This window comes from Neopsephotus bourkii, unplaced genomic scaffold (genome assembly GCF_033783945.1).
Source record: "Neopsephotus bourkii isolate Nb327-2 ecotype Australia unplaced genomic scaffold, CSIRO-AGI_Nbou_v1 NB_989, whole genome shotgun sequence".
In the NCBI taxonomy this organism is placed as follows: domain Eukaryota; kingdom Metazoa; phylum Chordata; class Aves; order Psittaciformes; family Psittacidae; genus Neopsephotus; species Neopsephotus bourkii.
The window spans coordinates 377,361-389,207 of NW_026901481.1; the positions used below are offsets into that span (position 1 = coordinate 377,361).

The 11,847-nt window shown below is 48.6% G+C and overlaps 5 protein-coding genes across 5 annotated transcripts; 2 read left to right on the top strand and 3 right to left on the bottom strand.

Annotated features, from left to right (window-relative positions):
* Positions 1–145: 145 nt before the first annotated feature.
* On the top strand, positions 146–826 carry LOC133215562 (claw keratin-like). The gene has a single exon (XM_061359633.1). It carries the CDS (start codon positions 146–148, stop codon positions 824–826), a length of 681 nt encoding a protein of 226 aa, XP_061215617.1.
* Positions 827–2,454: 1,628 nt separating this feature from the next.
* LOC133215560 (scale keratin-like) lies at positions 2,455–2,948 on the bottom strand. The gene has a single exon (XM_061359631.1). It carries the CDS (start codon positions 2,920–2,922, stop codon positions 2,557–2,559), a length of 366 nt encoding a protein of 121 aa, XP_061215615.1. The 5' UTR covers positions 2,923–2,948; the 3' UTR covers positions 2,455–2,556.
* Positions 2,949–6,774: 3,826 nt separating this feature from the next.
* LOC133215563 (scale keratin-like) lies at positions 6,775–7,332 on the bottom strand. Its single transcript, XM_061359634.1, has one exon. It carries the CDS (start codon positions 7,315–7,317, stop codon positions 6,952–6,954), a length of 366 nt encoding a protein of 121 aa, XP_061215618.1. The 5' UTR covers positions 7,318–7,332; the 3' UTR covers positions 6,775–6,951.
* Positions 7,333–8,533: 1,201 nt separating this feature from the next.
* Positions 8,534–8,952, top strand: LOC133215565 (scale keratin-like). Its single transcript, XM_061359636.1, has one exon. It carries the CDS (start codon positions 8,553–8,555, stop codon positions 8,916–8,918), a length of 366 nt encoding a protein of 121 aa, XP_061215620.1. The 5' UTR covers positions 8,534–8,552; the 3' UTR covers positions 8,919–8,952.
* A 2,161-nt stretch (positions 8,953–11,113) lies between these two features.
* On the bottom strand, positions 11,114–11,643 carry LOC133215566 (scale keratin-like). The gene has a single exon (XM_061359637.1). The coding sequence runs from the start codon at positions 11,638–11,640 to the stop codon at positions 11,275–11,277; it is 366 nt and encodes a 121-aa protein (XP_061215621.1). The 5' UTR covers positions 11,641–11,643; the 3' UTR covers positions 11,114–11,274.
* Between the last annotated feature and the right edge of the window lie 204 nt (positions 11,644–11,847).

Genomic DNA, 11,847 nt, shown 5'->3' on the forward strand with positions numbered 1-11,847 from the left:
TATATCCGCATCCCTGTTAAATTCTGATACTTCAAACACAGAATCATTGCTTAATAATATTGGTTAATCTCCTCCTTCCCACTTCTAGTATTTGTTCATTTACCTTAAAACTCCTTACTGCAGACTCAGAGCCAACACCAGAAGGATGTCTTACTACAGTGAGTCCTGCCGACCCTGTGAGGTGACCTGCCCTCAGCCCATTGCCGAGAGTTACAATGAGCCCTGTGTGCAGCAGTGTCCTGACTCCAGAGCAGTGATCTTCCCCCCGCCAGCTGTGGTGACACTGCCGGGCCCCATACTCAGCTCTTTTCCTCAGGAGAGCGTTGTGGGATCATCAGGTCCAGCCCTGTTGGGGAGGTCCTTTAGTTCTCAAAGCTCCGGACGCTATGGGGGCTCTCTGGGTCTGGGGAGCTATGGAGGCTCCTTGGGCTATGGGGGCTCCTTTGGTTTGGGGGGCTATGGAGGTTCCCTGGGCTTGAGGGGTTATGGAGGTTCCCGGGGCTATGGGAGCTCCTTTGGTTTGGGGGGCTATGGTAGTTCCCTAGGCTATGGGGGCTTCCGGGGCTGTGGGGGCTCTTCTGGTATGGGGGGCTATGGGGGCTCCTTTGGCTTGGGAGGCTATGGAGGCTCACTTGGGTATGGCCATTCCCTAGGTTATGGAGCTGACTTGGGCTATGGGGGCTCCCTGGGCTATGGGGGTCAATACGGGTCCAGTGGCTTTGGCAGCTGTGGGAGGTCCTACAGCTCTGGCTTCTCCTCCTGTGGCACTGGCATTACCTCCCAGAGGTGGGGCAGGTCCCGCCGTGGGAGCTGCGGGGCTTTCTGAAGTCCACAGGATGGAGCCCAGAACCAGCAATAACCCCGAAGCAAGGATCATGGCACCAGGATGTGGAGCAAGAGCCACGGGGACCAGCAGCATGCATCAGCTGCTCTGGCATGGGGCTTGAGGGGGCTGTGGGTACCCAGCAGCCCACTGCCCTGTGCCATGGTGTGCTCTCAATGCATGACTGAGCCCTGGTATCTCCTGCATCCTTCTATCACTTTGGTTGTCCCGTGTGTCCTGCACAGAGCACTGGTACCAGAGCATGATACCTGCATCACACTTGTATTCCCCTTGTATTGCTGTGATTCTCTGTGAATGGCTGATTTCTCTTTAGCATTAAATCTCCGTGGTGTTGCATAAGAATCTCTCTAGTTTTCATTTGATCTTCAGCCTGCTCCAGGAGGAATATTCACTTCTCTACTTGGAATGCCACAGAAGTGACAATTTTCCTGTGATAAGGAGGAATTTCTTTCCTCTGCAGTAGATCCTTTGTTATTTGAAATCATTCCTAGTCCTCCAGTTTTCTTTGAGGGGACGGTTTCCTGAGCCATTGTCTGTAGATGGCTTTATAGGCTGTACACTGGGATTAGGCATTGAGCCCAGATAAGTTCACAGATCTGCTATCCTTGGAAGAAGCATTCAAATAACTGATGAAGAAAATAGGGGGGTGGGGGTGGTGTCCTGGGTTCAACAGTAACAGTCATTTTTCTCCTTCTTGGTAGCTGGTGCAGTGCTGTGTTTTGACTTTGGGGCTGGGAACAGAGCTGAAAAAAGTGATGTTTTGGTTTGGCCAAGGACTCTGTGAGCCTCATGCTCTGCCAGGGAGGAGGGGAAGCCAGGAGGGAGCAGAGACAGGACACCTGACCCAAACTGACCGAAGAGGTATTCCATACCACAGCACGTCATGCTCAGGATATAACTAGGAGTTACCCGGAAGGGCTAGGTGGACTGCAGGGTTGGAGGAGGTATCAGTCGGTGCTTGATCGGGCTGGGGGGCAAGTTATCGGTCGCCTGGTGATGGGGTGTTGTATTCTCTTCCCTTGTTATTTCCTTTATCATTACTATTAATGGTGGTAGCAGCAGTGATTTGTGTTATACCTTAGTTACTGAACTGTTCTTATCTCAACCTGTGGGAGTTGCATTCTTTCTGATTCTCCTCTCCATCCCTCCAGGAGTAGGGGGAGGGCAAGAAAGGGGGGGGGGAGTGAGTGAGTGAAAGCTGTCTGGTTGGGGTTAAACCATGACAGGTGGTTCTTAGATCTAAATGTTCTTGCTCCTATAAAACAACAGTAGCCAAGGGAACAACGGGAGTGCCCCATAAAAGGTAGGACCAAGATTTCTGCATTTGCCTGCCAGTGATGAGGGTGTTAGCCTGATACTAAAAGCTGAACTTCACAGACTGTAAGACTGGTGACAAGGCCACACTTAAAAGATGGGTTAAGCAGCAAGATGACTGTATTATGCAGCAAAACTTTAATCGGAACGAAAGTTACAGGAAAACAACACCAACCTCTCCTTCACTGACAAACAAATATCCTCAACCAGCATAAATTGAGAGCCAAGACAGAAATAATGTAGATCATTAATCCAAAGGAATAGGACATTAACACCTCCAGGTGATTAAACACAGATGCTCCTGCTACTTTTAGCAGGGCCCACAGGCGCTGTGGAGGAACTAGGTGCATTGGGGTGAGGAGTATGGGCTGCAGAACATGGGGGCTTTGCAGCTAGCTCTAGCAGGGCCCACGGGTGTCCCACAGCCTCTGGCTGTAGCGGGGCAGAGCCAGAGGGCTGCAGGCGGCAGGAGCGTAGGGTCTGCCAAAGGTGCAGAGACCCCCCGAGGCCTGAGTGGCCCCAGCACCGTAGAGGCCTCCCAGCCCCAGGTTGCCCCCAAAGGCGGGTGCTCCGGAGGAGCCCACCACGGCTTGCTGGGGGAAGGAGCTGAGGATGGGGCCGGGGAAGGTGACAACCACAGGTGGTGGCTGGATGAAGGCTGAAGAGTCGGGGCACTGGCGGGCGCACAGCTCGTTGCAGCTCTCAGCGATGGGCTGGGGGACGGCCACGTTGGTTCTTGGTGGGCACAGGTCATAGCAAGACATCTTGGTATGGGGTGGAAATTGAAAATGGAAAAGACTAAAAAAAGGCAGAAGATTTATGAGATAAATTTCAAAAAGTTGACATGTGAAATTGCTCTGATGTACTTTTTTGTGCTATAGCATTTATTTTATATTCAGCCTTGATCAACTTTCTTTACACTACCTGAGCACCTTGATCTAAATTTTCTGGCTGTATAAAGACCTCCCCAGGAATGACCATACACCACTGAATGACCTTTTTTCTGGGCTTACGTGGATATGTATTACGCTTCCTGCAAACATGCACACTGAAGAACAATATAAGAACTTCAGTCACATCTACCACAGAGTTCTTAAAGTGGGGAAACAGAGTCAAGTTAAATGTGGCTTTGTTTGAAATAGAAGGGTTTGTTTATATCTCCCAGAAAGGTGCTGGTCACAGGTGAAAAGGTGGCTATCTTATACATTTACTATAAATTTTTTGAAGTACTAAAATAATAATTTGAAATAGTATTTTCAGCTGCAATTTTTAGCCTTCTAGTTACTTAGAACACGCAAACATATTTCTCAGAGTTTCTGCACTCACACCCTGTTTCCCAGATCCTGCATTTATCACTCTTCTCACAAAAACTATGGACAAAAACTTTATAATGCTCATAGGAATCTTCTTGTACTACTCTGATACACATTCTGATTAAATAAATAGAAATAGACTGAAAAATCATACTTACAAATCTCAGGCGGCCGAACAATCCCAAAGATGTGTGTGGATGAACTCTTGGACTATAGCTTATATAGAGTTTCTCAACATTCCAGTGGGGTTTGAATCTCCCTTGGTGCTGGGGTTTGTGTTTGGCTGCCTAACAGGAATTGTTTAGGAGCTTTGAGTGATGAAAGTTTTGTGTTTGTCATGGTTATGATTTTATTCAAATTCTCATATCGTGTGATGTCCGTGTTACACCATCATGGTTTCTTTAATCTTGGGTCTTAATTGGTTAGCGTTGTAATTCCTTGTATCGTTATGATGACTTCACTGGAATTGCCACGTGCATTAAGCTGACTCCACGTATTACTTCTTCCTTTACACAGTTGTCATAAGCTTGTCTGCTCAGAGATTTTGTAAGACTCATATTTGGCTGACATGTACATTTTTCCTTAACAGTCCTTTAATGTCTCATAAATTAATTGGAGACAGAGTGCAGCTTCTCCTAGGACTACCCAGGATTTTGTCTTTTCTATCCCGAATTTAAATAGACTTCTTTGATCTAAGCTGTATTTAAAGTGGTCACAAATATCAGCAGAGATTATACAATACCCGTGACAATTCCCCAAAAGCTTTCTATAGAGAGATGTAAAAGTATTTTTTTTTCACTAAAAGAGGTTTAGTGGGAATTGAAATTCAGCTTTTAAAGAGCTCATGGTTCTGCTGACTTTGATTTGAGCCAAGAAGTCAAAGAAATCACCATCTAGATATGTATGAGGCCCATGATGCACCAAAACAAGTAGAATTTTAAGGACAAATAGAAGAAGCAGATAAAGAGTTTTTGTTAGATGCCATGGGTCTCAACTCTTATCAAGTATGTTCTGGAGCTTCTTGGGAAAAAGTTATTTGGAATGATTTCACAAACATTCATGAGCTGGTGTTCAACCCTGTGAATGTTTTGTGTTGGGTTAATGTATGAAAATGTGTGAGTGATTTAGACGCTTCAGTGTTACGCAATCACATTTACTCTTAATGTACAGGAAACAAGACGGTGCACGCCATTACTTTAATGAGATCATTAGAATTGTGCCATGGGTCAACATTAATGTAGCTCTTTCATTAAAAAAATGACCTTTCAACTTTCTGAATCAAATCCTCTGTTAGTGTAAGTTACCACATTTGTTGTATTACGTCACTATTTTGAACTATACTTTCCAGAAAAAGATTCTACATACATTGTGATTATTTACACTTTTTCTGTTTTTTTTTTCAGAGGACAGTCAGTATCTTTTATCCAACTTTTAATGTCTTGCACATGTCCAAGGCATTTTATAGACCCTTCTCATTGTCATACTAGTGAAATTCCCCAGAGCTGAAATATCTTAATACCTGCAATGACTATGGTGAATACTTCTTGATGTGATACAGTTTCATCCTGATATTTTCATTTTCTCTTCAAGTGATAAAGGAATTGTGTTTAGGTTGTGGGTTTTGTTCTGACATGTATTGCTGCACTTTGGGAGAAGTTGCGGCTGGGAAGGTAGGTAGAAACAATAGCTGGCTAAAGTGACTGTTTCCCCAGCAAACATTATCCTGCATTTACTTCAGGGGAAGACAAAAAACACTTTCCAGGCATAGAAAGTGAATTACTGCAATCCACATCTCCCAGCCTAGGGGCGAATTCCTTGCCTCGATTCACATTTTACCACAAAGTCTGCAAGTCAGAGCAAGTTGTGTCTCACTACTCTCTCAGGGCAACAAACTCCACATCAAAGTTCTCTAGTTTCTCTTGCCACTTGGTAGCATTATTCTGTATTTAATAACATTGTGATTTAAATGCTCTGTCAATTGCAAAAGTCTTTGGGGGTTCCCGTGGGAAAAAAAGTGCTTATTGCAAATTTTCTCTAGCCTCTCCTGAACAAAGTATAAAAGAGCATTTTAGAAGCACTGACTAATGATTTATGCATGCTGTTTTGTTGTTATAATGAGAGTTGTGTGTCCCAATGGTGATTATTATCATCAGTCTAAACAGGGAGATGCTCTTAATCATATCACTTCACTAATCAGATTGCGGCTCCTAGTTGCTGGGGCTGACCAGCTTTGTCCCTGCCCTGCTTTCCCTTTTGTGTTGCCCATAGCAGTGTGCTCCTGTCACAGAGTGTCTACAGCTGTCTTGAGCAAGAGCTTCATAGATTGTGATAAAAACCTGTTATTTCCAGTATCTCTCTAGACCTTTAAGCAGTCAGAAAGGGTGAGATTGGATGTTAAAGACAAGAGATGAGGAGAATTTATAGGACATATTTTCAAAATGAATAATAATTTCTGCATATTAAATAAGAGACAGGAGTATTTCATTGGTCTGGAGATCTGTTACTGTTCTAAAGTACTCTTAAAACTAAGCAAGTGTGACAAATTTTATCAAAGGAGAGAAGGTGGAATGTATTTTCATGGAAGATAAAGAAAGCAAAGGTTTATGTGTAATAGTAGCATAATCAACCAAAGAAAATTTATCATTTATTTTAAATTTTGCTGATAATCATATAATAATGAAGGTCAACTACACAGAATAGACAACAACCAAAAAATCATGCAGGTAAGGTGCAGGATATGATGTTAGAAGATAAAGACAAATATTGAGAGAAAGAAAATACATACAGCATGGAAAAGATGGAAACAGCTATTCTCAATCCTTAACTCTGTTGCTCTCCACTAAATGAGTATTAACATGGCCATGAATGACTAGTACTGCTCAAAAATATAAATCATAGAAAATCTGTAAAAAATGGGAATGTAAAATATAATTGGAAGGAAACAGACAATATAGACTAAAGCAGTGAAGCAGAATATCTTCTGTGCGATAACCAGGTATAAAATTAGCAGAATCCTCAAAAAATATATAGAATAAGAAAAGATTAAAAAACGACACTGAAAATGTGATGCATAAAGGATTTATTGAAAAAAAAAAGCTGGAAAATCAGACTGATGACACAAAACAAAAAATAGGAGGACAAGAAGAATAAAAAGAGATAAAAAATGAAGATGAATATTTCTACTCTTATAGTTGTCAAGTTAAAAATTCAACCAGAGCTAACAAAATACAATATTTTACACAGGTTCATGCCACAACTTACAAAGATAATGACAAAACAAAAGAAACGTGAAAATATAACACACTGAAAACACACAAAAGAGCATATTAGGGAAAAGATATGTGAAACTTGAGTGAAACAAAAAATTAAACCCAGAAAAAGAAGAGCTAATAGGAAAGATTAATCATTGCAACACTGGGCATGACTAGCTTCTACTAAGTACTTACATTACTGACAGTTACGAAGGCTATAGCAGTTGCTCTAGCAGGACCCACAGGAGTCCCACAGCCTCTGGCTGTAGCGGGGCAGAGCCAGAGGGCTGCAGGCGGCAGGAGCGTAGGGTCTGCCAAAGGTGCAGAGGCCCCCTGAGGCCTGAGTGGCCCCAGCACCGTAGAGGCCTCCCAGCCCCAGGTTGCCCCCAAAGGCGGGTGCTCCGGAGGAGCCCACCACGGCTTGCTGGGGGAAGGAGCTGAGGATGGGGCCGGGGAAGGTGACAACCACAGGCGGTGGCTGGATGAAGGCTGAAGAGTCGGGGCACTGGCGGGCGCACAGCTCGTTGCAGCTCTCAGCGATGGGCTGGGGGACGGCAACGCCGGTTCTTGGTGGGCACAGGTCGTAGCAAGACATCTTGGTGTGAGAGAGCTGAGCCTGCAACAGAAGGAACCAAGCATGGGTCTCATGAGCAAGTGGCAGATGACCCTGGTGGAGCTATGCCCTGTTCATCGTACTTTTCTGGGGCTGCAGGGGCCAAAGCCACTGCCTTGCCCGCACTGTCCAACACCTGTGCTTGGCCAACACAGCCCCTCTTAGCACCCTGTTCTCCAGACATTGAGGTCAAACAACCCCTTCCAGAGAGACTGTGCAGGGCCTGACTCGGTGTGTCCTGGCCACACAGCTTCTTTCTCCCTCCTCCCGCCTTGGCTCATGGCACTTCGGCCATCCCAGCCTGCTGCCAGCATGTCAGTTGCTGTCAGAGCTCTTGTGGCCAGGGAGGCCCTCACCAGCCTCGGTCACAGGAGGCAGAGCCCCGCAGGTACTCACCTACCCTTTTCCTGAGCAGAGCAAGGCAGGAGCGGTGGATGCCAGCACTCAGCCCGGGCAGTGCTTTTATGCCTGGCTGGCGAGGGTGGGGAGCAGCGACCGTGCCGGGGGCACGTGGCTCATGGCAGCCAATTCCTGGCCTCCTCCCTGCGTGGTGCAGGGCTGTTTTGCTGATGCCGCTTCCTCACCAGCCCCAAGTTGCTCTATCAGCTCCAGCAATTACCCCAATTGGTCACTTGACAGATTCCACCTCATGGGTCAAATTGCTCCCACTGGCTTTTCATTATCTTCATGTGTAAGAGTACATGCAGCTTGACAAATTCTGACAGCAAGTGCCATGCATGTCATAGCTCTTTGCCATGGGCTTGGTTTTGGGGCACCCTCAGGCGTTCTTTGCAGAGCCACAGGGTAGACGGGGCTGCTGCTGCTAGGCAAGAATTACCCTTCCCAAGGCCCATGAAGCAGAATGGGGAGGGAAGGAAGCTTGGAAGCAAAATGTGCTGCTCTGGCAAGGGGATGCTTACTCAGGGAGGGGCAGGAGCCAAACAGCCCCATTATCATGGGCAGGAAGGTGATTCCAGCTCTGCAGATTGGCCCAGGTACTGCTGAGCCTTGGCAAGGCCGGTATAAAAGCTGTGCCTCTGCCAGTCTCTCCCAACCACCACTCTGGTCGCCTCTTCCTCCAGGAACAGGGTAAGTCTGTGAGCGCTTGTCCTTCTGGCCCTGTGCACCAGCCCCACGCTGTCCATCTTGGGAGTTACCCTTTGCTGCTCTCTTACAACCTGTAACTCTTGCAGAGCACCATTCCATTGCACACCAAGATGTCTTGCTACGACCTGTGCCCACCAAGAACCGGCGTTGCCGTCCCCCAGCCCATCGCTGAGAGCTGCAACGAGCTGTGCGCCCGCCAGTGCCCCGACTCTTCAGCCTTCATCCAGCCACCGCCTGTGGTTGTCACCTTCCCCGGCCCCATCCTCAGCTCCTTCCCCCAGCAAGCCGTGGTGGGCTCCTCCGGAGCACCCGCCTTTGGGGGCAACCTGGGGCTGGGAGGCCTCTACGGTGCTGGGGCCACTCAGGCCTCGGGGGGCCTCTGCACCTCTGGCAGACCCTACGCTCCTGCCGCCTGCAGCCCTCTGGCTCTGCCCCGCTACAGCCAGAGGCTCTGGAACTCCTGTGGGTCCTGCTAGAGCCAGCCCCACATTCCCCAGAGTTCCTGGGACATCTCACACTTACGCCTCCCGTCAGTTTTTTCCTGATTTTCCTCTAACCATGATGCCTTTTCTCCTTGCTCCTTCCCATTCCCGTTTGTGTAACTCCACCAGTGTTCCACAAGGAAATTGCTTATCTCTAAAGCAGCCACTGCCTACAGAAAGCCTGAAGAAATGCCTCTCCTGAAGCCCAGAAGGAAAATCTGCATTTTTCAGCCTTATGTTTCTTTCTTTATTGCAATAAAACAATCATGCATTCAAGGCCTGCTTCTGCATCATTCTTTTACAGGCCAGTCTGGTCTGCAGTGTTCACTGGTCCTCCTCAGGACACAGCCAGACAGGCCACAGCGGTCTTCCAGCCCTGGCAGCAGAGCCACACTGAGCTGCCTTTGGGGAGACCCCACAGCCTTGCCCCTCTGGACACAAACATCCTCAGAGCTAAGCTCCAGGGACACAGGCTGAAGGTGGGTGCTCCCCTGCCAGCAGGACATGCAGCCCTAGGGCATCTGCAGACTTGCAGCCTCCTTGCACATCTGTGTGTCTACACCATGGCCTGAAGGCAGTCAGAGGTAATGCCTGCAGTGGCTCCAGCCCTGTGAGCCTCCTTGGCACTGCTTGAGGCCCAGAGAGAGAAAACGAAGGGGAGGCTTCACCTTCCTTATGCCTATGTCGGTCTCTTTCCTTTCTCTGCCTTTTTTTCCATTCCCTCCTTCTAATTCTTCCCCTCCTCCCTTCTTCTTCCCCTTCTGCTTCTCTCTTCTTCCCCTTCCTTCTCCTTCTCCCTCCATAACACCCACTCACTGCTCCTTGGTTCCCTGCTGCACACACAAAATTACAGGAATCACAGCCTGATGAAAGTAGGAGCAGCCTTTGCAGGAAGGGCATCTTGTCATGCTGCCTTCTTAAACAGGGACACTGGAAGCTGGCTGCCCAGCACCATGTCCAGGGGGCTTTTGCACCTGTACAAGGGCAGAAACTTCACAAGCCCTTAAGCCAAGAGGTGTCAGTGCTTGCTCAACCTTACCCTGCAGAAATGGGCTTGGGATGTGAAGAATGAGACTCCTGTGTTTCTCTGGAGCCCATTCCCTCTAGACTTGGCACTGACACTGTGGAAAAGAGCTTGGCTCCCTCTTCTCAACACCTTCCCTTCAGATATTTACACACATTGATGAAATCCCCTGAGCATCCTCTATGTGTGGAGAAGTCCCAGCTCACTGATTCCGTCACCACAAGACAGATTCTCCCTGTCCTGCCATCTTTTTCCTGCTTTAACCCCAGCTAGCCACTAAACACCACAGAGCAGCTTGCCTCTACCTCCCTCCTGGGATGGGGAGAGAGGGATAGAATTGAGAAAACACATGGGATAAGAGAAAGACACCTCCATAAGGGAAGCAAATGCCATGCAGGCAAGCAAAGTAAACCAAGGAATTCATTCTCCAAGTGCAGCAGATGTTCATCCATCACCAGGAAAGCAGGGGACCATCACATGCAGTTGTTGCAGCACAGGATACAGCAGAATGCCCTTACTAGACCATGTTTCTAGCTCTTGCTCACCTTGGTGCTGCCCGGCACCCCCAGGGGCTTTCTTGACAAACTGCACTTCACAACCCACTGCCAACGTAGCTGGCATGCAGGTTAATACTCCCTCTTGACAGCCTCCTCTGTGCAGATGCTTGGACATGCTGTGGCTCTGATGCAGAGCACTGGGGGCCTGTTGGAACAGCTGCAGCTCTTTGGGAGAAGAGCACGCACAGGAACGCTGCCAGGGCCTATTCTGATCTCTTCCCTTTCACTGGCTTCTTCAAGCCCCACCAAATACTTTCCTTCATCCTGCCTACAGGCTCTGTGTCCCACCACCACCCACCTTCACCTAACCTGTGCCCTAAATCTCTACAACTGGGAGAACAAGAGAGGGAGACAAAGCTTGGATGCAGGAAAACTTTATTGTGCTCAGAGGGGCAGGAGAGACTGTCACAGAACCAGTGGGCAAATCCCAGAGAGACTGGCTGCCATGTCTTTGGGGAAACAGAGGCAATTTCTCAAAAGAATGACTTCTGGCTTTTCATGCCCCCTTGCTGTGGCATTCCAGATCCTCAGGACTTGACGTGTCAGCCTCACAGGATCTTTTAGGTACAGGTCCTGCCCTGTGAGGCAGCTGAGATAAGATGGGAGGGGAGGAGAACAGGCGGCAGCAGAAGAGAACAGAGATGAGCAGAATGTGCGTGGCACTGCCAGCTATCAAGGCCTTGGATGGGGAAGGGGATGCTCATCACTCCTCAGTGCCTTGTGCCAGCCATGTCACTCCTGCAGAGATGTTGGTGGGCATGGCCTGGTTCTAGCAGGACCCACGGGTGTCCCACAGCCTCTGGCTGTAGCGGGGCAGAGCCAGAGGGCTGCAGGTGGCAGGAGCATAGGGTCTGCCAAAGGTGCAGAGGCCCCCCGAGGCCTGAGTGGCCCCAGCACCGTAGAGGCCTCCCAGCCCCAGGTTGCCCCCAAAGGCGGGTGCTCCGGAGGAGCCCACCACGGCTTGCTGGGGGAAGGAGCTGAGGATGGGGCCGGGGAAGGTGACAACCACAGGCGGTGGCTGGATGAAGGCTGAAGAGTCGGGGCACTGGCGGGCGCACAGCTCGTTGCAGCTCTCAGCGATGGGCTGGGGGACGGCAACGCCGGTTCTTGGTGGGCACAGGTCGTAGCAAGACATCTTGGTGTGCAACGGAATGGTGCTCTGCAAGAAGACAGAAGTTGTAAGAGAACAGGAGGGGTAGCAGACAAGACGGAGAGGTCAGGGCTGGAACAGGGAGCTACAAGGCAAAGTACTCATAGACTTACCCTGTTTCTGGAGGAGGAGGCGACCAGAGTGGTGGTTGTGAGAGACTGGCAGAGACACAGCTTTTATATTGGCCTTGCC

Bases quoted from the DNA above. Each gene is read 5' to 3' on its own strand.
- LOC133215562 (XM_061359633.1), top strand. From the start codon at position 146: ATGTCTTACTACAGTGAGTCCTGCCGACCCTGTGAGGTGACCTGCCCT.
- LOC133215560 (XM_061359631.1), bottom strand. From the start codon at position 2,922: ATGTCTTGCTATGACCTGTGCCCACCAAGAACCAACGTGGCCGTCCCC.
- LOC133215563 (XM_061359634.1), bottom strand. From the start codon at position 7,317: ATGTCTTGCTACGACCTGTGCCCACCAAGAACCGGCGTTGCCGTCCCC.
- LOC133215565 (XM_061359636.1), top strand. From the start codon at position 8,553: ATGTCTTGCTACGACCTGTGCCCACCAAGAACCGGCGTTGCCGTCCCC.
- LOC133215566 (XM_061359637.1), bottom strand. From the start codon at position 11,640: ATGTCTTGCTACGACCTGTGCCCACCAAGAACCGGCGTTGCCGTCCCC.